Here is a 25,210-nt window from a genome sequence, read left to right on the forward strand (position 1 = left end):
ATAAATTTTCTGACAGTCAAAACAAAGAAATCATAGTAGTATGTATACTATGGAATATGAATTACCACACCAAGTTTATTTTTATTTTATTTTTAATGATCTTATTTTTGAGTTTACATCTGTACATCATTTAACCCTTCAATATCCTTTCAAATCCTCCCCTATGGCTCTTTTTGTATTGTTACAAATTCATTGCATCTTTTTTGTTATTGTTCATGCATATATAGGCATTTATTTTTAATATATAATTTTTGAAAGATTGCAGGGTATCATGGGAACTACTTATCAATGAGTTCCAGCTCAGAAGCCTCTGTGTCCTGCACCTTGTAGTGCATGGTACCTTCAGCACTAGAAACTTACCTCTGGGCAGCAGCCAAATGCAATAGCACTAGTCATGTTAATATTTAAAAGACTAAGATTCCTTGGACAATTCTGATCAACACCTTAAAAGGGGCTTCTCATGCGTGATCTTGGGGGTTTTGTTAGGAATTCTTTGGCTCATGGAAGGTAATTATCATCTCAGAAGAAAAAAGTTCATTTTAACTCTTTATATATTTATACACAAACTTATGTGTAATATAGTTTTTCAGATATATAGTTAATTCCTTATTATTTTTTTAGAATCCTTACTGTTATTTTACTGCCGCTTTTCTTCTGCTGTATTTCTCTTTCCCTTCCTTAATTAGAGGTCCCCTCTTTCTCATTGTCCTGATCTGATATCTTATATTCCATTATTCTCTTCATTACTACTCCCCAATCCTCCTACACAGCTGACAGTCCTAATTTACTCTCAGGTTTCTGAAGTTACTGTAGGATACATACTCACACCTGAACCCCAGATGGGCGGGAACATACATGGGCCCTTAATCTGGAGACATCTCACCCTTAGGACAAGTATTCAGAAAAAATTTCCTTGTTTCTTGTGCATGCCTCTACACACACATTCAAAGCCTGTATATTAAACATTCTTCAATTATGTTTAATATGTATCACATTTATGTGCATCTTGTCTAATTTACCTATGATATATTATCAGAGTGTTTATGGTTATGCTTAAAAACATTTTTTTCTATTCCAAAAGAGCCCATCCTCAAAGTGAAATTGTTAGATCAAAGTTGTGATATTTTTAAATGAATCATTGTTACCATATTATGGCTTAAAACTGATATATATACTGGTTTCCAAATTTCTTTTGCCTCACATTTGACACCCAGGTTATAATATTTTAAACAAAATTCATCAATGTTAATGGTATACAATATTACCTAATGTTATTTGTCCTGGTTTGCTTGTTGGCTGTCCAAGATTATCCCTAGACAAACCTCAAGTTGGACATGAACATTATCAAGTAGAATTAATGTACAGGGCAGGAACAATACCTCGGTTCAGTTCTTCCTAGCCTTACCCATCATGTTTCTCTGTCTCCTCAACAGCAGGATGAGGTTTTCTATCTTCTACACACTTTACAAACAGAATAAATCTGTTTGTAACAGGAGTACTGGGTACAGGAGAAGGAGCATCGGGAAGATCTGCTACTGCAAGAGATCTAGCTGCAGTAGTTACAGCAGGAGTGCCTGGAAAAACAAAAGCAGCAGTTAGCAGTAGCTGCGGCGGCAGCCGCAGCAGCAACAAGAGACACAGCAGCATGAGTAGCAACCGCAGCAGCAGTAGCTGCAGCAACAGTAGAAGGGGCTGCAGCTTGTGTGATAAAAGGAGGAACAACACAAGGAGCTACAGTAGCAGCAACAGAAACAACGAAGGCAGCTGCTGCAGCAGGACCAGTAGCAACAGCAACAGCAGCAACAGCAGAAGCAACAGGAGCAACAGTGGGAGCATCAGAACCAGCTGCTGCAGTAACAGCAGCAGCAACCACTGCTGCAACAGAAGCAGAATCAATACTAATAGAAGTAGAAGTCACAGAAGTAACAGTGGCAGTGGCAGTGGCAGCGGCAGCAGCAGAGGCAGCAGCAACAGCAGCAGCAACAGCAGCAGCTCCGGTGTCTGGAGCAGCCGGGGCCGACGCAGCAGCAGCAGGAACAGCAGCTACAGTCGCAGTAGCCACAGGAACAGAAGAACTGTCAGGTGCAGCACCAGGAGCAACAGCAGCAAGAGCATTAACATTTGCAGCGGCAGAGGCAGCAGCTGCAACAGCAGGAGCAAGAGCAGCCACAATGGCAGCTACCGCAGCAGAGGCACCAGTGTCTGTGCAGTGGAAGTAGCGGCAGCAACAACTGCGGCAGAAACAGTCGAAGCCACAATAGTAGCACCAGAAACATAGGAGTCGCAAATGCTACTGTACCTTCAGAGGCGTGGACTGCATCTTCTCTTTCACCTCTTGTATGCACCTTCCTGTTGGCTGTAACCTTCAATTGAGAGTTGAATATCAAAGTTAACTATTTTTAATAATACAAAGCTGTTTTCCCCAATGGTCTTTATGAGTTGACTCTTGCATATTAAGAATTTACTTCATAAAATTTTTATGTGCTCAGGTTGTCTTAAGAGGTCATGGAAAGTTTGGAGAATTCTGTTTCATTTATTTCTACATGAAAAGATATTTTTTCTTTTATTTTTTAAATTTTTAAACGGGACACTCTTCATTTTGAGCTTTTTCTTTTATATATGCTTTTCTAACTCATATTTCTAATTTCTATATAGCTGTTATAAAAGAAACACTCTGCTAGTGACATATAGTATTGAAAGTCACTTTTAGAATTATGACTTTTGGTTCTTTTACAACATGGCGAGGGGAGGGGGGCTCCTTATCCGCACTAAGATAATTCTCACACAGCCTTTTGTGATCCTTCCTTTTTCTTGGGCAACTTAAATGTGAAGGTGCTCACAAAAATGAAACCAGGTTTGCCCAAAGAAAGGAACACAGTGGAACTTCAGAGCTCTGAGTAAGGTAACTTGGAATAATTGGAAAATGTAAGACGATTTCCAAATTTCACATTCATCCACCATAAAATTTGGCATCTATAAGAAATGTTATCACACGTCTTCAGATTCACTTATGAAATTCAGCAACGTATCCACTTTATTGAAACAGTGGGGTTGACAAAGTGGATGTCTTTGAGGAAAGCCGTGAACCTAACAAAACTTTACTTTTAGGAGTGTCTCTGAAATCCATAGGCAAAGACCAACTGGAGCTCATGGAATCCCAGAGAAGAGGAGGAGAAAGGACAGTCGGAGCCAGAGGGGTCAAGGACACCACAAGAACAGCCACAGAAGCAACTAACCTGGGATCCCAGGGGTTCAAAGATGGGATCGACCTAGGCACACTGCATATGTTAGGTTGTGTACTTGACCCTCATGTGCAATCTCTAATAGTGGGATTAAGGGCTCTCTCTGACTCTTTTACTGGCTTTTGGGACTCTATTCCTCTGCCCAGCCTAAACACGTGGTGAGGGGGAGGGTGGTGCTTAGTCTTACTGCAACTTGATATGCCATGTTTGTGGATATCAATGGGAGACCTGCCTTTTCCTGAACAGAAACAGGGTAGGAGTGGATTAGGAGATACAGGCAAAAGGAGAGGTAGGGAAGGGAATGGGAGGAGAGAAAGGAGAGAAAACTGTAGCCAAATTGCAAAATTAATTAATTAATTATAAAAAAGAATGCCTCTATATTTTTCACTGGCCTTAATTCAATATGCCTCACAACTCAGTTTTGGACTTATTAATTTATAAACATGATACACAGTAAAAAAAGGTGAATTAAATCTATTTGATAACAATTACATGTTACCTAACTTAAGGTTTGTTGCTTCAAACCTAACATTAATTATAGATCTTCTAGAAGAAAACATTTGTCATTTAAGGGTATTTGTAGTAGAGTATGGGATTATTACCTATTTATTCAATAAAGAAGTTTAAAAATATAATGCTATTAGCTCTATGTACATTTTTTTGCAAATCTTTTTATTATATATACAAAATTCTGACTACATGTATGCTTGGATCCAATGAGAGACCAGATTTCATTACAGATGGTTGTGAGCCACCATGTTGTTGCTGTGAATTGAACTCAGGACCTCTGAAAGAGCAGTCAGTGCTCTTAACCTCTAAGCCATCTCTCCCGCCAGCTAAATTGTTTTTTTAAAAAAATTTGTAATAATAGTATTTACATACCAACGGCTGCTTAGTTTTGTTGTCATCACACTTCTCTTGATGATCTTCCAATACCACTGTTCATCACAAATAAATGTACTTAGTTATACCACAAACATTAAAGAAAAACACAGATTGTATGTATAATGGCCAAAAAATCTACAATAAATACTATTTTTTTCAAATTCCCATTTGAGAATTTTTAATTCAGCTTATTTATCTTTAGCTGGAAACTTTAAGAGGTACTTAAACTTCAATGTAATCCTTTGACAGATAGCAAATATTTTTTAGTTTTTAGGCAAAAGACTTAGAAGGTTTAGTCACAATTGCATTCTGATCCTTAAGACACATACCAGGGCTCAGGTAGCTGATCTGACGCTGGGTATCTTAAAGGCACTCCGAGCCACAGAAACCATGGATGTCAGTCCCCATCCTGGCTGCTCTAGGGCCACGGACCCAGCATTCTGGGCACAAATGAAACCCACATCCCATAGGAGAGCACATGACACCCATATTTCTATGGCTCCTGCTGTGGCATGACTCTCACACTCCAACATAGCCGCAGGCTCCAGTCAAGATCCTGTCCCTCTGTAGAGGCCTTAGTGGCAACCTGGGTCACCAATATCAACACTGACCTCAGCTGAATATAGGTCACACCCTCAGGTAGAAAATCTGCTTGGTCAATATCCTAGATTCAAGTGGTAGTACTGTCCACTCAGATCAGGATGGCCGGCACATTTTGCTGTTGTTGTCTCTGTGTCTTTATGTATTCCTTGTGCTTTGATTCTTCCTTGTTTTGTCCTGTTCATGTTGTTTGTTTTGCTTTTATATTATTTTAATACTATTTAGTTTTCTATATTTTCTAGATGCTTTTTAAATATAGAAAACTGAATAGTAATAAAAAAATACTGGTTTTTCTAACCCTCACCCTAAACTTGGTGCACACCTTTAATCCCAGCTCTCAGGTGGAAAAGGCAGGTGGGTCTCTCTCAGTTCGAGCTCAGTTTGGCCTACAAGCTAGTTTCCAGGACAGGCTCCAGAGCTACAGAGAAACCCTGTCTCAGAAAAAGGGAGAGAGAGAGAGAGAGAGAGAGAGAGAGAGAGAGAGAGAGAGAGAGAATAAGAAAGGATGATAATTTAGCTTTATGGGGAAGTCTGGGAATAGTTGGGGTAAGGATAATCCTAATCAGAATAAATTATTGATAAATCTATTTCAATAAAAAATAAAGAACATGAAGGGATCTTGCTATGCACTTCAGGTTGTCTTCAAACACCTGTAGAGGTCTGTCCTCAGTATAATAAGTGCACAGAAGTAAAAATGTGTGAGATGGTGACCATCTTTTCTATTATCATTTTGAAAGTATGGGAAATACTACGTTTTTTATAATTAACCCCACTATACCTCTGAACAAATGTGAAATTTTTTATGGGAATGTTAGGGTGCAGAAACATAGATGCAGAAATACCTAAAGAACCATTCATTTATTCAACATTTGCACAATATTCTAAATGTTTCTTTAAATTTTGGTAAAACTGTGATATTTTCATTAATTAGGATGAAGCCTTCTGTCACACTGGGTTGAAATGAAGTAAAACCAATAACATCACATCCATTTCAGGCATTTTGAAATGCTTTTTTCTAGAATAATTTGTGAAGTTACCTGACTTGTATATTTGGATTTCTTTACTTTCAAATTTTGTATTTCCTTCATTGTCCGTAATTTCAGTGGCATCCTGGAAGGAATTTGAAACAAAACACTCAGTAATTGATTCATATTTCACAAAATATGATAAAAGTTTTATGGGGGAAATGAAATTACCTACCTCTTTTAGACAATATATCTTGTTAGATCCTAAAACAAATCAAGAAAAAAAAATATAGTAATTTACATGTAAAGACGACTATCCTATATTTATACAAAGAAATTATGTAGGTCATTCATTGTAATTCATTTGTAAATGGTTACTTTAAATTTTGATTTGGGAGGATAATGTTTCTTGTTTGCTTTAGAGAAAATGGTTTTAATGAATAGGCAATATTGATAAATGTAACTGAAATAGAATAGAAACATATACTATCTTGAACTATTGCTTAATAGAGAGAAACATGCTTTGTATAGGATCAAATCATAATCCTGAGACGTGGCTTGACTGTCAATGAATAAACAAACAAACAAAAGGTAAATGTGTATTTCTTTAATGGAACCCTTCACAGAAAATTATCCCATGAAATTATAAAATTGAATCAATCACTTTTGTTCATTTGTAATTTAGGAATTGAAAAGTGATGCCAATATGCTAAAAGAAAAACAATTAGTTATACACAAAGTTTTGTGGATAAATAAACCTCTGCGTACAATTGTAAAAGTTAAGTTTATAAAACATTCACACTTGTGTATGATATTTATGACTACATGTTCCCACATATTCTCATGTATTCTTTTTGATTAACTTGAATGAGAAGGAATATAAACTATAAACTAGGTGTAACATTATCCTCTAGTATTCTTGCAGAGTTATTTAAAGCAAACACAAATTGCATTTCTAATTAAATATTGCCTATTAACTTTCTACAGATTAAGCAGTTCTGCTAGTATTCAAAGAAGATCTTCTATAATAATTTTTAAAATTATTATACATTAGCTTGGAGTAACATTTTTATACTCAAAATCACTTATGATAAGTCTTTTTCCGCACGTAATTTAGTATATCTTCAGTTGTCATTCATGTGCTGATTATGTTTAGGTAGCCACGTTGGTGAGACTCCCACCAATTTTAAAGACCACAAGAGAGAGGTGGTAATGGTACTTAAGTCAGACTGAGCAGGTTTTTATTCTTGCCTCTTTGTGGATGGCTTCCCTTCCTGCGGTGACACCTGCAGGAACCCACTCATCCACCAGTTTACAGAGCTTATGAGTCCCAAGGATGAGATTGGCATGAACATAGTTATCATGGTTCACACAGGCTGTTTGCTGACATTTCAAATTTGTTTAACAATGACTGAATTCACGATGTGAGACCTGCAGGGTGCTGAAGGTGTTTCTGGAGAACGGGATACACAATGTGGCTATCCATAAGGAGCATTCCAAGTACAAGACCTTCACCAGCATGTGCTTGGTTTACAAGCTCAAGTACCAGGGCCACAGTGGGTCTACATTGCCAGTAAGAATTTGTAACAGCCTCAGCTCCTCTCCTTATTCAGCTGTACTTACTATACTTCTTGGAATATAACCTCGTGCTCACCCTTACCATACATTGCAAGCTGAAGTATAAAAACTCCCTGGTGTCTCAATATTTCTGAGTCTCTCCATAACTACACCATGAAATTATTTCCAACTCTGTTATTTTGATGTATATGATGCTATCTTTTGAAATAGCAGACTTTTAAATAACATTTCTATGTGCATGGCCGACTCAATATGCTACCATATGCCTATGGTACAGCACAGCCATGCAAGACCATAATCTCAGTGCTTAGCAAGGCTCCAAAAGAACAATATAAAGAAGAGAGGAAAATTCAGAACAATTTTTTTTAAATCTGCGCTTTAAAACATGATGTATATACTTTGTACATTTATTGCTACCATCATTTTTTCAAGAAAAAGAAGCACTGTTTATTTTCAGCTTTCCATTGTTTATATTTGTCAAACTACCTTTCATGGTCTCCCAGTACCCTCTGTTTTCTTATTCTCCATTTTTCTTTCTTTTTTCTAACTACTTCATTCATTAAATCTTGCAGATAAATACTACTTTGTTACAGAGTTACATTTCAGATCTTATTTCAATCTTATACATTTGGAATGTCGTTGAAACTGTATAACGTACTTAACTTGTTATATTACACACACTATTTTTTTACCATGCATTTGATAGCCATCTCTTGGCTCATAAATATATAGTTCACCCTGATTTTAAAACAAAACAAAAAAAGGAATAAAAGCAAACAAACCATAAAAATTCATTTTTGAAATACTGACAACATGCAACTCTTACTTTTCCCGTGTTTCCTTATAGTATTTCCACGTTTTGGAACTAGTCCCTTCAAAAACTGATATATTCGCCTCGGTGGAAGATGCTTCACACTATCCTAGAAAAAAAAAATACCAAAATGAGTTACACAAGATTTTCTCATTACTTTATAGGAAAAAGTAAACTACTATTTTAAAAACAAGTATTTCAATATTTCTTAGTTAAATGTAAGTATATTATTTCAAAATATATTCAAAAATAATATATGCTATCTACATCAAGTACATGATTAAACTGGTATGTTAAGGGAAATGTAAACATCACATTGATGACAAACATCACATTGATGACAATGCTTGGTCCAAAGATTATTCAGCATCAAAAGAATTACAATTTTTCAGGGAGAACTAAGGCATGGAGCAGCCTATCAGTATAATAGTGTACAGTTACCTGCAAAGTGCAAACTCAAAGTAACTGTATTAGTAAAGATCCAATATATTCCAATGACTTTACAGTATCAGTGGCCACTATTCCCATTATATTTCCTGGCCTTCGAAAGTAAAACAAAAGTTTAAGTTGTCGTTTCTTTACAAAATAACAGAAATATTTCTGTATCACTCTTCATAGTTCAGACATTTTTAATAACATGTTTTCATAGTTTACCTTATATTTTTACAATTGATGAATAAAATAAGGAAGTAAGTGAAAAAATCAGGGAAATAAAGTGAAACTAATACGGGTTTCTGTGCATTCTAAGAGGGTTCAAAATTTCTAACTAAATGTATTTAAAATTGAACTGTAAGTTATGAAATCGTCACCCCAGATATCTACGGATAAAGAGACTGCATGTAGCATATACATGCTTGTTTACTCTAGAAAATAATATTTATTAAATTTAGGAACTAAACTTTTACATACCGATGATTGATTCCTATCGTTGTCGACAATAAGTTTCTTCTTTTTCTTTGATTCCATTTCCAAGTCTACTTCTGTTGAAAGAATTTAGTATTTATTTAATTCCAATAAATTATAAATAAAATCTCTAGGTCCTCAGTAGAGGGGCAAAATCCCAGGCTTCTCCACCACCAGCCAGCCAGGAGCAAGCTTGCTGCAGGTAAGCTGAACCAGCAATCCACCCTGGATTGTACCCTGTAAGCTGCAAGGACCGCACCCGCCCCCAAAGCCTTCTATCCTCTATGACCTCAGTGGATGATCAGCCAGCAGGCAGGACACCCCACTCTCTAGGTCTTCATTATTGAGGAGAAACTCAATAATGTTTGGAAACTCATTGGAATATATTGGCTCTTTACTAAAACAGACACTTTGAGTTTGCACTTTGCAGGTAACTGTACACTATTATACTGATAGGCTGCTTCATGCCTTAGTTCTCCCTGAAAAATTGTAATTCTTTTGATGCTGAATAATCTTTGGACCAAGCATTGTCATCAATGTGATGTTTACATTTCCCTTAACATACCAGTTTAATCATGTACTTGATGTAGATAGCATATATTATTTTTGAATATATTTTGAAATAATATACTTACATTTAACTAAGAAATATTGAAATACTTGTTTTTAAAATAGTAGTTTACTTTTTCCTATAAAGTAATGAGAAAATCTTGTGTAACTTCATATTGAGGAGAGGCCACTCTCCAAACTGCTGCAACTTCACTAGCCAGCCAGCGTGTAAGCTTTCTGTAGGTAGGCTGCTCTAACGCCCTTATTCCCTTCAACTACTCTGTAAGCCTCACGACCTCAGAGGAACTCTGAAGCACAGAGCAGAAAAAGAGAGGGGGACAAGAAAGATCTCAGTGGCTCCCTGAGACACAGACAGCAACTGCAGAGAGCAGACTAAAAGAAACTCTCTGAGACACAGAGAGCAACTGTAAGGATTTGACCAAGAGGCAAAGAAACTTCTGACACAAATTGGAGAAAGAGATGTTAGGTGACAAGGGAAAAATTCATTCAACAACCAAAAAAGAAATATGGTAACACCAGAAGCCAGTAGACATACAACAGAAAGACCTGATGATCCTAACTAAGAAAGAGCATTAAAAAAAATGACCTTAAATATAACTTTATGAAGATGAGAGAGATCATTATAGATGAAATAAGGAAACTCCAACAACGGGAAACACACAAACACTTCCATCAAAATTAACAGGAATTAACAATCACTGGTCATTGATATCTCATGATATCAACAGATTCAATTCACCTATAAAAATACACAGACTAACATTATCAACATGAAAGCAGGATCCATCCTTCTGCTGTATACAAAAAATACACCTCACCCACAAAGGCAGGCATTGCCTCAGAATAAAGGGATGTGAAAAGATTTTCCAATCAAATGGACCCAAGAAACAAGATATTAGCTATCCTAATATCTAACAAAATAGACTTAAAACTAAAATCTATGAGAAGAATTGGAGAAGGATGTTTTATACTTATCACAGAAAAAAAATCTACCAAGATGATGTCTCAATCCTGAATATCTATGCCCCAAGTACGAGAGCACCCACATATGTAAAAGAAACTGCAAAAGTTTAAATCTTAGATCAAGCCCTACACATTAATAGTAGGAGATTTTAACAACCCACTTTTTCCAATGAACAGTTCAATCAGACAGAAAATTAACAGAGAAATGAGAATTAACAGATGTTTGACTCAAATGGACTTAACAGACATCTATAAAACATTTAGCCTCCCCCACCAAAAAGAATATATCTTCTTCTCAGCACCTCATGAAACCTTCTGTAAAACTGACCACATTCTTGGTAACAAAGCAAACCTCAAGAGATTAAAAAAAAATGACATACCTCCCTGTATCTCATATAATCACAATGGTTTAAAGTTAGAATTCAACAACAACATTAATTGCAGAAAGCCTACAAACTTATGCAAGTTGAATAATGCTCAATTAAATCACCCCTGGGTCATGGAAGAAATAAAGACTTCCTAGAATTCAACAAAAATGAAGGAACAATGTACCCAAACCTAGGGGACACTATGAAAGCAATGCTAAGAGGAAAGTTCAGAGTACTAAGTGCCTACATAAAAAGAGTGGAGAATTCTCATCCTACCAACTTAATAGCACACATGAAAGCTATAGAACCAAAAGATACAGACTCACCCCAGAGAAGTAGATGACAGGAAATAATCAAATTAAGGGCTGAAATCAATAAAATAGCAACAAAGAAAGCAATATAAAGAATCAGTGAAACAATGAGCTGTCTTTTTGAGAAAATTAACAAGAAGAACACATCCATATCTATACTAATCAAAAGGCAGAGAGAGAACATTCAAATAAACAAAATCATAAACAAAAAGGGACATAGCAACAGGCACTGAGGAAATCCAGAGAATCATTAGGTCATAGTACAAAATCCTGTCCTCCACAAATTGGAAAATATAAAAGAAATGAGCAATTTTCTGGATAGGTAACACATAACAAAATTAAATCAAGACCAGATGAGCAAATTAAATAAGCCTATAACCTGCAAGGAAATAGAAGCTGTCATCAAAAGACTCCCAACCAAAATGCCTCAGGGCATAATGATTTCAGCACAGAAGTCGACCAGAACTTTATAGAAGAGCTAATACCTATACTCTTCAAATTGTTCCACATGATAGAAACAGAAAGAACATTGCCAAACTCACACAAAGACTCAACCAAGACAAGGAATTACAGACCAATCTTCCTCATGAACACTGTTTTAAAAATAATCAAACACTGGTAAATCATACCAAGAAAACATAGAAAACTCATTCACTGGTGTGGGAGGTCCTTTTGTCTGTGTGTTGTATTTTTGGTTAATGAATAAAGAAACTGCCTTGGCCAGTTGATAGGGCAGAATTACGTAGATGGAGAAGACTCAACTGAATACTGGGAGGAAGAAGGCAGATTGAGAGAGATGTCATGGAGCCAACAGGGTCAGACATGCTGAATCCTTGCCAGTAAACCAGTGCTACGTGACAATATACAGATTAATAGAAATGGGTGAAATTAATATAAGAGTTAGTCAATAAGAAGCAATAGCTAATGTCCGAGCAGTGATTTAATCAATAAATTTTCTGTGTGATTATTTCGGTTCTGGGTAGCTGGGATATACATGCAACTCTCCCTCCCTCCAACAGATTGGCCCCGATGTGGCTAACCAAATCCACATAAAACCTGAGAAGGCTTGAAAAGGAATTCTTGATAAGAAAAATATACAGAGGTTGACATAGCTTCTAGCTGTTTGCTGGCAGCGTGCAGCAGCTCCTTTGAGAAAGGTTTTTCTGACTCAGCAGCAGCCAAAAAAAAATAAATCAGTACTCTTTTGTGATGCACTCTTTGAAGAAAGAAATTGAAGACTATAACAGAAAATAGAAATATCTCCCATGCTCTGGGATACATAGGATCAACACAATAAAAATGACAATCTACAGATTCAATGCAATCTCTGTCAAAATCCCAACACAATTTTTCTGACACCTTGCAAGAACAATACTCAATTTGTTAGGGAAAAACAACAACAACAAGAAAGATGATAGTCAAAACAATCCTGTAAAATAAGGCAAGTTTCAGAGGCATCACCATTCCTGACATCAACAGACCTGCAATAGTAAAGAAAAAACAACAAAACAAAACAAACCTTGGTATTTGCATGAAAACAGACTGGTCGACCAACATAATTGAATGAAAGACCCAGATATTAATCCACACAGCTATGAACACCTGATTTTTGACAAAGGAGCTAATATTATATAATGGAAAGAAAGGAAGCATCTTCAACAAGTGGTACTGGCATAAATAGATGTCACCATGTAGAAGAAGGAAAATAGATACAAACTTATCCCCATGCACAAAACTCAAGTTCAAATGGATTAAAGACCTCAATATACATTCGACCACACTGAACCTGATAGGACAGAAATTGGGAAGTAGCCTTCAATGCATGGGCAAAGGAAACCACTTCCTAAACACATGCCAGTAGTACAGACACTGAGAGCAGCAATAAATAAATGGGACATTCTGAAACTGAGACACGTCTGTAAAGCAAAGAATGCAGAGAATAAGACAAATAGTCAGTCTACTGAATGGGAAAAGACTTGCACCAACCCCACACCAAACATAGGACTGATCTCCAAAATATATAAAGAACTCAATAATTAGATACCAAAATACCAAATAATCCAATTTTAAAAATGGGGTACAGAACTAAATGAGAATTCTCAACAGAAGACACTTAAGGAAATGTTCAACATCCTTAGCTATCAGAAAAATTCAAGTCAAACTAACTCTAAGGTATCAACTTACAACAGTCAGAATGGCTAAGATATAAAACACCAATGATACCTACACTGGAGAAGATGCAGATAAGGGGAATATTCCTCCATTGCTGGCGAGAATAGAAACTTATAAACCACTCTGGAGATCATTTTGGCAGTTTCTCAGAATATTGGGAAGCAACCAGCCACAAAACCCAGCAATGCCACAAAACTTACGTTCAAACAAAGTGTGCTCAACCATATTAGAAGGACATTTGTTCAACTATGTTCATAGCAGCATTATTTGGATAAGCCAGAACCTGCAAACAACCTAGATGCCCCTTAACCAAAGAATGAATAAAGAAAATGTAGTTATATTTATATAATGGAATACTACTCAGCAGTAAAAACAAACAAACAAACAAAATCCATTACTTCTTGAAAGTTGCATGCAACTAGATGGTAATAGAAAAGGCCATCCTGAGTGTGATTACCCAGACCCAGAAAGATGAACATGGTATGGACCACTCATAGGTGACTACTAGCTGTAAAGCAAAGGATAAAGAGCCTTAAATCCATGACCTTAGAGAAGCTAAATAACAGGAGAACTCTAAGAGAATAAAAGATCCCCCTGGGAAGGGAAAATAGATAAGATCTTCTGAAAAATTGGAATTATGTGGCTTGGGGGAGAAGACAAGGCCAAGAGGGAAAAGGAAGGGAGAATGCAGGATGTAATAATCTGTCTCTTTAAGAGACAAGCCATACTCACTCCCTCCCTCATCCACTGAGGAAGACAGGTCTTCCTTCCTGCTTGCAGCCTTAGACTCTCTCTCTTTTCCAGCTTTCTCTTGGAGAGGCAGCTTCAGTCTCTCCTCTCTTTCTCTCCCTTCTCTCTTCTCTCCTCTCTCTCTCTCTCTCTCTCTCTCTCTCTCTCTCTCTCTCTCTCTCTCTCTCTCCTCTTCTCCCCCTTTTCCTTCCCCTCCATAACCCACCTAATAAATATCCAACCTCAGGCTGCATGGCCCGCCATGTGTCTCAATGCCAGGGTCTAGCCACCACTTGGAGACCGGCAGTCATCTCTGCCTGGGACTGGCTCCTCTCAGGGCCCACTGCCTGCCACCATGTGGCCTGCTACCACCAGTAGCGGACCTACAGCATTTCTACTGCCTGCTGCCATCAGGGATCTCACAGCATTTTTAATTTTTCCATTACACTGGTGCAGAGACTCGAGAGGCTCTCCAGTCCTAGTCCCTCACTGGGGGTCAGGATTCTGAGCAAGATATTTGTTTCCACAACAATGTGTTCTATATGCCTGAGCATGATTTCTACAGTGTGATTTCTACTCACACCACTGGCTTCAATTGGTGAGTTTCCTCCATTCTGCTTCTCTTAGCTAAAATTGTGTTTGGATTGACCTGGGATCAGTCCACCCATGATAGTACTGCATACTCTGTGTGGTACATTTCTACTGGGGGCCCAGGATCCCTCAGATTCTTCTTTCTCTCTTTTTTTCTGTTTCTTTTCTTTTCTTCTTTTTCCCCTAACAGTAAAAGGTTGCTTGGAGTGGCCACTGGCCTCTCTGGCTTCTGAGTCATCCCGACCAAATCCAACCAGGCCATAGCACCCCACCTGGGATCAGGGAACACTCGGCCACTGGTCCTGCAGTGTTTGCACTGATTTGTACCTCGCCTATAGGGGGCAATGTCCCATGATAGGCCTTGTAGTGTTTTTTACAATTTCAGCTATGGATAGCAAGCCATCCATGTCTGTCACCACCTGGGATGGAAGCCTTTTAGAGTCCCCAAAACCACAAGCCTTAATAACCTACTTCTTCAGCTCCTACCCTCACTCTGCCAGTGTCCTGTGTCCTGCCAGCTCCACTTTTATGGGAGCTTTCTGACTACTGTCAGCAGGAGCTTTCTAACTACTGTCACTTCACAGGCAAATGGACCCTGCCATGGTTACCGCCACCAAGATTGGTTGAATCCACACTGTGGCCTTTTTCAATTCAAGCCTTTTGCTCCCCTTCATGGCTTGTGGCATGGCGTGGCTTTTTCAGTTCCAGCCTTTTGCTCCCCTCTATGGCTTGTAGTGTGGCATGGCAGCAAGAGGTCAGATCATAACTTTGATCTCTCTTATTATTAACCTGCAGCTCAAAAATTTTGACTTTTCCATACAACAATGACTGCTGCCAGTTTGACTAAGGTCATGTGACCTTACCACCATCTTAGCTGAAGTGACTTCACTACCATCTTAACTGAGTGGCTTTTTTCATGTAGCAAGTGATTGCTGCCATTTCGACTGAGGTCATGTGACCTCACCACACTCTTAACTAATGTCAAGTGACTTCACTGCCATCTTAACTGAGTGACTTCTCCATATAACATGTTACTGTTGCTATTTTGACTGGGGTCAGGTAACTTAGCCGCCATCTTGATTGAGAGCCAGGTCAGGTGACCGAGTTCTGCCATCTTTACTGAGGTATTCCCTGCCTGGTTCCCCAGTGTTAACTTGTTGCATGGGTTACCTTACCGCCATCTTAACAGAGAGCCAGGTCAGGTGACCAAGTTCTCCCATCTTTACTGAAGTATGCCTTGCCTTGTTCCCTGATTTACTTATTTTTTTCACTAAATTCCTCTTGTTGACACTGTTACATGTGTGTTTTGTGCAGTGGCATGCCTTTCGTAGGGCCTTCCAAGAGCATCCACTTTCCTCAATTCCTGTTTCCTCTGTGTGTCTCTGTGTGTGTCTGTTCATACATGTAACTTAAATGCACCTATGCTTAATCTTATAATTGTTCATTGCATCTCATTTCAGACTACAAAAACAATAAAACAGTAAGTCTCTTGTTTTGAACTGGTATGTACTTTTAAGTCTCTTACAAAAATACTTTATATTTAATCCAACCCTCATTTAAAACATATTGAGCTGTTCTCTACTATTGTCAGTTCTGTGTTAACCTCCTATTGCAAGCAGTTTTTTCTTCTTTCTTTTTATCAGTCTAAATATTACCTGGTAAGAGCCAGTACAGTCAAGCTCAGACCCAGCTCCCCAGGCAGATTCTATACTGTAGTTTTACCTGATAGACAGCCCTCAATTGCTCAGAGATCTAGGAATATGGCATTTAAACATTTAATTATTCAAAAATCTTTTTATATAAAAAAAGACAGATTGGCTCCTAGCAGCAGCACTCCATTTCCTCCAAAGAAGACAGAAGACAAATGGGCACAGAACAACATCCACATGCAAATCACTTCAACTGTCAAGTGCTGACCTCACTCTGCATGGTATGCCTGTCCATGTCTCTGTCTCTTGCCTGCCCATACGTGTCCCCTGCCAGGGACCAGCCACTGCTCGGGGACAGGCAGCCATGTCTGCCTGGACTGGGTGCTCTCAGGGCCCCACTGCCTGTCACCACATGGCCTACTACCACCACTTAGGGACCTACAGCATTTCTGCTGCTTGCTGCAACCAGGGATCTCTCAGTATTTTTAATTTTTCCATTATACAGGGGAGGGGAGAATTTGAAAGGATGTGATGGTTGAGCTGAAGGAAGTACAGAGACTGAGAACAATTAAAGAGTTATCTTGATTGAGGGAGCCATTGTTGGGCTAGCAAGAAACCTGGAACTAAAAAATTCTCAGGAAACAAGGATGACACCAGCTAAGACCCTAAGCAATAGTAGAAAGTGTGCCTGAACTGACCTTGCTCTGTAGTCAGATTGATGAGTATCTTTAATGTCATCATAGAACCTACATGCAACAACTGATATAAGCAGCTTTAGAGATACACAACAGAGCACTGGGATGAGTGCCCAAAGTCCATATGAAGAATAGCAGGAGTGAGACTATGAGCAAAGAGGCCAAGACCATGACGTGGATACTCACGGAAACAGCTTACCTGACCTAATTGGAAACTAAGAAGTCTGGCCTGATAGTGAGGGAACCAGCATAGGACCTAACTAGGCCCTCTGAATGTGGGTGATGGTTATCTTGCTGTGAAGACTCTGTGACCACTGGCAATGAGACCAGTATTTATCTGCACTGCTTGATCTGGATTTTGGAAACCATTCTCCTTGGAGGATTACATTGCTCTGTCTAGATATAGTGGGAAGGGCCTTGTTCCTACCTCAAAGCAAAGTGCTAGACTTTGTTGACTCCCACAGGAAGACTTACCTTCTCTGAGGAGTAGATGAGGGGTGCAGTGGGGCGAGAGGTAGAGGGAGCAGCAGGGGAGGAGAGAGTGGGGAACTAGATTAGTCATGTAAACTGAGAAAAGGTAGTTTTTCAAAAAATAAATAAAAATACTGTTTAAAATATTATAGTGAAAATTATTTTTTGTTCACATTTACAGTTTAATTAAATTTATCTTCAACTGCATATAGACTGATGTAGAAAATATACATAGTCAGCAATAATTTTGTACATGATATAAATCACAAAAGGTTCCATGCTCAGACATAAACATATGTTAAATATGCAGCCATATATTCATGCACCTAATGCAAATACACAGATATTTAGAAATAGGAAAACAGGATTCAAATTCTGTCTTATATGTCATAATTGTAAATTAATAAGGATGAAAATCCAAACCCTTTCTTAATTTAATTGTTATCAGCAGCTTACACTTCATCGCTTGGAAATACTATTATATTACTTAAATATAATGTGACTAAATTTATTATCACAAAGATTTCTTCTTTGATAAAGCACAGCATTTGGAACCTTCTTTGATTATCCCTCTTTTTAAAATGTCAATTTTGCTAATTTTTCAGTCTTTTTCCACTTTAAGGGTGAGATTTCCCATTATATACATCATATGCTCATTAGTGGAATTAAGAAAAAAGTTTTTTCATCTTTGTACAAACTGTTGTCTATTCCAGAAAAATAAAGCAACAAAAATCAACCAAAACCAAAAACAACCAAACACCCTGACTAAATTTGTACTGGTTCTAGTAACTGATTTACAATTATGTTGTAGTATTTTTTAATCTCTTAAAGAAATAATTTAGAAATATAGAAGATAGTAAAGATAGAAGTTAAAAATGAATGAGCAAAATAGCAAGGTTAAATAGGAAATATATTAGCTCTAAAACATAGGGGAAAAGAGAGAGCAGGAGGAGATTACTGAATTCAAGTAAAATGGAAAACCAGAAACTAACAATTGAGAATAGTATGATGTCTAGCTCAACATACCACAGAGATATTCTCACATCAAATATTATTCCCATTGCAGTCATTTTGAAATTCCAGAAATAAGAACAGGTAAAGAAATGCGTAATAGAACCACTGTAAAAATTTAGTCTCAATAAAAATAAATCTTTCTTATTTTATATATGGAAAATATAGCAAAATAAATGAAAGTAGAGATTACTCTCCTGATCCAATTAAGCCAGAATTAGACTAAAATTTTTTTAAATCATCTTTTTTTGCTCTTATGTTCATATGTAGATCAAGAGTGTATTTGCCTAGGGAATCCATAAATGTGTATCAAGATATGTATTTGTGTTTGTAATTGGGGGTGGCTTGTATCTGTGTTTTTGTAAGATATGAGTGTAGAAAGGTGATGGCTTTAAGAGAAAAAGACAGGTATGAGAAGAAAAGGAGATGGACGATAATAGAAAATATTATAGGTGTGACAATGCAATCATAAAGAGTAGTTATTTGTCAAGAAGACATGACTAAAACGAGCAGAGGGAAAATCACGGGATGGTGAGTAGGGCAATAAAATAATATAGAGGATGACTTATGTATGGAACTTCCTTAATAACAGAACTACTTTGCATAATACCTAAAATATTATTTAATAGTGTGAACCAATAAGTTAAAATTGTAAAACCTAGCAAGTCATGAATATAATAAAGATTTGTGTGTAACTTTCAAAGCATATACAATACATTGAAATTATTCTTTTTGGAAATAAAAGCTATCTAAATATGAGAGAAGAATGAGTAGTAATGGTATTAATAAAATAGACGTGCTTCCAAAATAGATGTGTGTAACAATGAAGGAAACTGGAATTCATGGAATTTTCAAATGATATATTGAACAAAATTATCAATGAACAGTACAAAAAAATCTATTCAAGGATTAGTATAACTCAATGACTGCATACTATCATTTTAATCTTCACTTCCCATATTATATCCAAATTCTTACTCCTCAAAATTACTCAGACAAAAATAATTTACCATGTAGTTCTTTTTTTTATTTTTATTTTTTGTAAATTTTATTAAATTATAAAAGTTTCCATTTCCGCCCCCCCTCCCAACACCCTCCCACTCCCCCCACTCCCCCCCTCCTTCCCCTCCGTCCCCCAGGGCAGTCAGGGTTTCCTGCCCTGTGGGAAGCTCCAGCTCCCTCCCCCTCCCTCCAGGTCCAGGAAGGCGAGCGTCCAAACAGACTGGATCCCCAAAATCCAGCATATGCAGAGAAAACAGGTCCCAGTGTCATAGTCAATGGCTTTTCAGAAAGACCCCGGGCCAGCCACAGTCAGAGAATCCGGCCAAATTCCGAGAATCTGGCTAGATCACGTCCTCGTTCAGTCCCAGTCCAACTGGCCCTGGTAAATTCTCATCAGATCCGTTCCCTTGTATCAGTGGGTGATAGCATCCCTCGCAGTACTGATTTCGTCTTTCATGTTCCTCCTCCTTCCGCTCCCCCTCCTGACCTCGGGGGGCTCAATCCGTTGCTCCAATGTGGGCCTCCGACTGCATAGCCGTCCTTCGCCAGACGAAGGATCTATGGTGATAAGCAAAATATACATCAGTATGGTCATGGGCCACGGCCGATTCAGGCACCCTCTCCTCTGTCCAGAGAGCAATCTGGGGGATTTCTCCTTGGACCTGGGATCCCATATATAATCAAGTCTCCTGTAAACCCTAAAATGGCTCCCTTAGTTGAAATATATTGTTCCCTGATCCCATATTCATCCTACCTCCCCCCCCCCCATCCCCGGCCACCAAGCTTTCCCCGTTCCTCCCCTACTCCCTTCTCTCTAGCCCTCTCCCCCTCCATCGACCCTCCCACCCCCCCATGCACCCGAGGTTACCTGGGACTCTTGTCTATTTCCTACCTCCTGGCGGATAGCTAAATAATCTTCATCAGGTTCATCTTCTTATTTAGCTTCTCTAGGATCACAAATAATAGGCTCAAAGACCTTTAATTATGGTTAGAATCCACTTATGAGTGAATACATACCGTGTTCCTCTTTTTGGGTCTGGCTTACCTCACTCAGTAAAGCGTTTTCTATTTCCATCCATTTGCATGCAAAATTCAAGATGTCATTGTTTTTAACCGCCGAGTAAAACTCTAATGTATATATGTTCCACACCTTTTTTAACCATTCTTCTATTGAGGGGCACCTAGGTTGTTTCCATGTTCTGGCTATTACAAATAGTGCAGCTATGAACATAGTTGAACAAATGCTTTTGTAGTATGTTAGGGAATCTTTAGGGTATATTCCCAAGAGTGGTATTGCTGGGTCCTGAGGGAGGTTGACTCCCAGTTTCCTGAGAAACCGCCACACTGATTTCCACAGTGGCTGCACAAGTTTGCATTCCCACCAACAATGGATGAGTGTTCCCCTCACCCCACATCCTCTCCAGCATAGGCTATCGTTGGTGTTTTTGACTTTAGCTATTCTGACAGGTGTAAGATGGTATCTCAAAGTGGTTTTGATTTGCATTTCCCTGATCGCTAAGGAGGTTGAGCATGACCTTAAGTGTCTTCTGGCCATTCGAAGTTCATCTGTTGTGAATTCTCTGTTAAGTTGAGTACCCCATTTTTTAATTGGGTTAATTAGAGTTTTAGTGCCTAGTTTCTTGAGTTCTTTGTATATTTTGGAGATCAGACCTTTGTCTGATGAGGGGTTGGTGAAGATCTTCTCCCAGTCAGAAGGCAGCCTTTTTGTCCTACTGACAGTGTCCTTTGCTTTACAGAAGCTTCCCAGTTTCAGTAGATCCCATTTATTCATTGTTTCTCTTATTGTCTGTGCTGCTGGGGTCCTACTTAGGAAGAGGCCTCCTGTGCCTAAATCTTGTAGACTACTTCCCACTTTCTCTTCTATCAGGTTCAAAGTGGACGGATTAATGTTGATGTCTTTAATCCATTTGGACTTGATTTTTGTGCATGGTGATAGATATGGATCTACTTTCATTTTTTTACAGGTTGACATCCAGTTATGCCAGCACCATTTGTTAAAGATGCTTTCCTTCTTCCATTGTATACCTTTAGCTCCCTTGTCGAAAATTAGGTGTTCATAAGTTTGTGGGTTAATATCTGGGTCTTCTATTCGATTCCATAGGTCGACTTCTCTGTTCTTATGCCAATACCAAGCTGTTTTCAATACTGTAGCTCTATAATAGAGTTTGAAGTCAGGGATGGTAATGCCTCCAGAAGTTCTTTTATTGTATAAGATTGTTTTGGCTATCCTGGGTTTTTTGTTTTGCCATATAAACTTGATTATTGTTCTCTCAAGGTCTGTGAAGAAGTTTGATGGGATTTTGATGGGGATTGCATTGAATCTATAGATTGCTTTTGGTAGAATTGCCATTTTTACTATGTTGATTCTCCCAATCCAAGAGCAGGGGAGGTCTTTCCATTTTCTGGTATCCTCCTCAATTTCTTTCTTCAAAGACTTAAAGTTTTTGTCAAATAGGTCTTTCACTTCCTTGGTTAGAGTAACCCCAAGATATTTTATGCTATTTGTGGCTATCATGAAAGGTGATGCTTCTCTGATTTCCCTCTCTGCTTCTTTATCCTTTGTGTATAGGAGGGCCACTGATTTTTTGGAGTTGATCTTGTATCCTGCCACGTTACTAAAGGTGTTTATCAGCTGTAGGAGTTCTTTGGTAGAGTTTTTGGGGTCGCTTATGTACACTATCATATCGTCAGCAAATAACGAAAGTTTAACTTCATCCTTTCCAATTCGAATCCCCGTGATCCCCTTATGTTGTCTTATTGCTATTGCTAGAACTTCAAGCACTATATTGAAGAGGTATGGAGAGAGTGGACAGCCTTGTCGCGTTCCTGATTTTAGTGGAAAGGCTTTGAGTTTCTCTCCATTCAGTTTGATGTTAGCTGTCGGCTTGGTGTATATTGCTTTTATTATATTTAGGTATGATCCTTGTATCCCCAGTCTCTCCAACACCTTTATCATAAATGGGTGTTGAATTTTGTCAAATGCTTTTTCAGCATCTAGTGAGATGATCATATGGTTTTTTTCTTTCAGTTTATTTATATGATGGATTACATTGATAGATTTGTGTATGTTGAACCAGCCCTGCATCTCTGGAATGAAGTCGACTTGATCATAATGGATAATTTTTCTAATGTGCTCTTGGATTCGGTTTGCCAGTATTTTATTGAGAATTTTCGCGTCGATGTTCATGAGTGAGATTGGCCTGTAATTCTCTTTCTTGGTTGTGTCTTTGTGTGGTTTTGGTATTAGGGTAACTGTAGCTTCATAAAAGGAGTTAGGCAGTGACTCTTCTGTTTCTATATTGTGGAATACGTTAAGGAGTATAGGTATTAGCTCTTCCTGGAAGTTCTGGTAGAATTCTGCATTGAAACCATCTGGTCCTGGGCCTTTTTTGGTAGGGAGATTTTTGATAACAGCTTCTAACTCTTCGCGACTAACAGGTCTATTTAGATTGTTCACCTGTTCTTGGTTCAACTTTGGTATATGGTATTTATCTAAAAAAATGTCCATTTCTTTTACATTTTCCAACTTTGTGGCATATAAACTTTCATAGTAAGATCTAATGATTCTCTGAATTTCCTCTGTGTCTGTGGTTATGTCCCCCTTTTCATTTCTGATCTTATTAATTTGCATGTTCTCTCTCTGCCGTTTGATTAACTTGGATAGGGGTTTGTCAATCTTGTTGATTTTCTCCAAGAACCAGCTTTTTGATTCATTGATTCTTTGGATTGTTTTCTCTGTTTCTATTTTGTTGATTTCAGCCCTCAGTTTGATTATTTCCAGTCTTCTAGACCTCCTGGGTGAATCAGCTTCTTTTTTTTCTAGATCTTTCAAGTGTGCTGTTAAGTCTCCAATGTGTGCTTTCTCCGCTTTCTTTAATTGGGCACTTAGTGCTATGAACTTTCCTCTTAGCACTGCTTTCATAGTGTCCCATAGGTTTGAGTATGTTGTGTCTTTGTTTTCATTAAATTCAAGGAAGAGATTAATTTCTTTCTTTATTTCTTCCTTGACCCAGGGGTGATTTAGTAGTTGACTGTTCAGTTTCCATGAGTTTGTTGGCTTCCTGGGGGGAGCATTGTTGTTGAATTCTAATTTTAGTCCATGGTGATCTGACAAGACACAGGTAGTTACTAATATTTTTCTGTATCTGTGGAAGTTTGCTTTGTTACCAAGTATGTGGTCAATTTTCGAGAAGGTTCCATGAGCTGCAGAGAAAAAGGTATATTCTTTCCTATTTGGGTGGAGTGTTCTATAGATGTCTGTTAAGTCCATTTGATTCAATACCTCCAATAGGTCTCTCAATTCTCTGTTTGGTTTCTGTCTGATTGACCTGTCCATTGGTGAGAGAGGAGTGTTGAAGTCTCCTACTATTACTGTGTGTGGTTTGATGACTGCCTTGAGTTCTAGAAGAGTTTCTTTTACATATGTGGGTGCCTTTATATTAGGAGCATAGATATTCAGGATTGAGACTTCCTCCTGATGAATTGTTCCAGTTATGAGTATGAAATGTCCATCTCCATTTCTTCTGATTGATTTTAGTTTGAAGTCGATTTTGTTAGATATTAGAATGGCCACGCCCGCTTGTTTCTTAGGTCCATTTGCTTGGAAAACCTTTTCCCAACCCTTTACTCTGAGTAAGTGTCTGTCTTTGTGGTTGAGGTGTGTTTCTTGTAAACAGCAGAATGTTGGATCCTGTTTTCGTATCCAATCTCTAAGTCTGTGCCTCTTTATAGGTGAATTGAGACCATTGATATTAAGTGATATTAATGACCAGTGGTTGTTGACTCCGGTCATTTTTTTTTTAAGTAGTAGAGTGTATGTGTTTTTCTTCTTTGATTTGTGCTTGTGAATGGTTGCTAGATGTTCGAGTTATTGTAGATCGTGTTGGGAATGTTGGATTCCTTCGGTAGTGATTTTCCTTCTAATATTCTCTGTAAGGCTGGATTAGTAGCTACGTATTGTTTAAATTTGTTTTTATCCTGGAATATTTTGTTTTCTCCGTTGATAGTGAACAATAGCTTGGCTGGGTATAGTAGTCTGGGTTTGCATCCATGGTCTCTTAGTTTCTGCAGTACCTCTATCCAGGATCTTCTGGCTTTCATGGTTTCCATAGAGAAATCCGGTGTAAGCCTGATAGGTTTACCTTTATAAGTTACTTGACCTTTTTCCTTTGCAGCTCTTAAAATTTTTTCTTTAATATTTATGTTTTGTGTTTTGATTATTATATGGCGCGGGGATGTTTTTTTCTGATCCAATCTATTCGGTGTTCTGTATGCTTCTTGAACCTTCATAGGAATATCGTTCTTTAGGTTGGGAAAGTTTTCTTCTATAATTTTGTTGAATATATTTTCTGGGCCTTTGATCTGCAGTTCTTCTCCTTCTTCAATCCCTATTATTCTTAGATTTGGTTTTTTTATTGTGTCCCAGATTTCCTGAATGTTTTGTGAAGAGAATTTGTTGGATTTGCCATTTTCTCTGACCAGAGCATTTATTTTCTCTATGGTATCTTCAGAATCTGAGATTCGTTCTTCTATCTCTTGTATTCTATTGGTTATGCTTGATTCTGCAGTCTCCGCTCGTTTACCTAGGTTTTCCATATCCAGCCGGTTCTCGTTTTGTGTTTTCTTCATTGCCTCCATTTCAGTTTTCAATTCTTGGACTGTTTCCTTTACTTG

General features: G+C 38.0%; 1 protein-coding gene across 2 annotated transcripts in view; it reads right to left on the minus strand.

Annotated features, from left to right (window-relative positions):
- LOC125406027 (uncharacterized) overlaps positions 1–9,175 on the minus strand; it is a 53,532-nt gene extending 44,357 nt beyond the window's left edge. For both annotated transcript variants that reach the window (XM_087911183.1, XM_087911182.1), the window contains exons 1-7: positions 8,991–9,175; positions 8,097–8,190; positions 5,928–5,956; positions 5,765–5,837; positions 4,125–4,180; positions 2,300–2,363; positions 1,406–1,574 (exon numbers count right to left, since the gene is read on the minus strand). In XM_087911183.1, the coding sequence (XP_087767309.1) occupies positions 1,406–1,574; positions 2,300–2,363; positions 4,125–4,180; positions 5,765–5,837; positions 5,928–5,956; positions 8,097–8,190; positions 8,991–9,047 (542 nt within the window). In that variant the 5' untranslated portion in view covers positions 9,048–9,175. The remainder of the gene's footprint in view (positions 1–1,405; positions 1,575–2,299; positions 2,364–4,124; positions 4,181–5,764; positions 5,838–5,927; positions 5,957–8,096; positions 8,191–8,990) is intronic.
- Positions 9,176–25,210: the final 16,035 nt, after the last annotated feature.

This window comes from Myodes glareolus, chromosome 10, assembly GCF_982192425.1.
Source record: "Myodes glareolus chromosome 10, mMyoGla1.1, whole genome shotgun sequence".
Classification (NCBI taxonomy): domain Eukaryota; kingdom Metazoa; phylum Chordata; class Mammalia; order Rodentia; family Cricetidae; genus Myodes; species Myodes glareolus.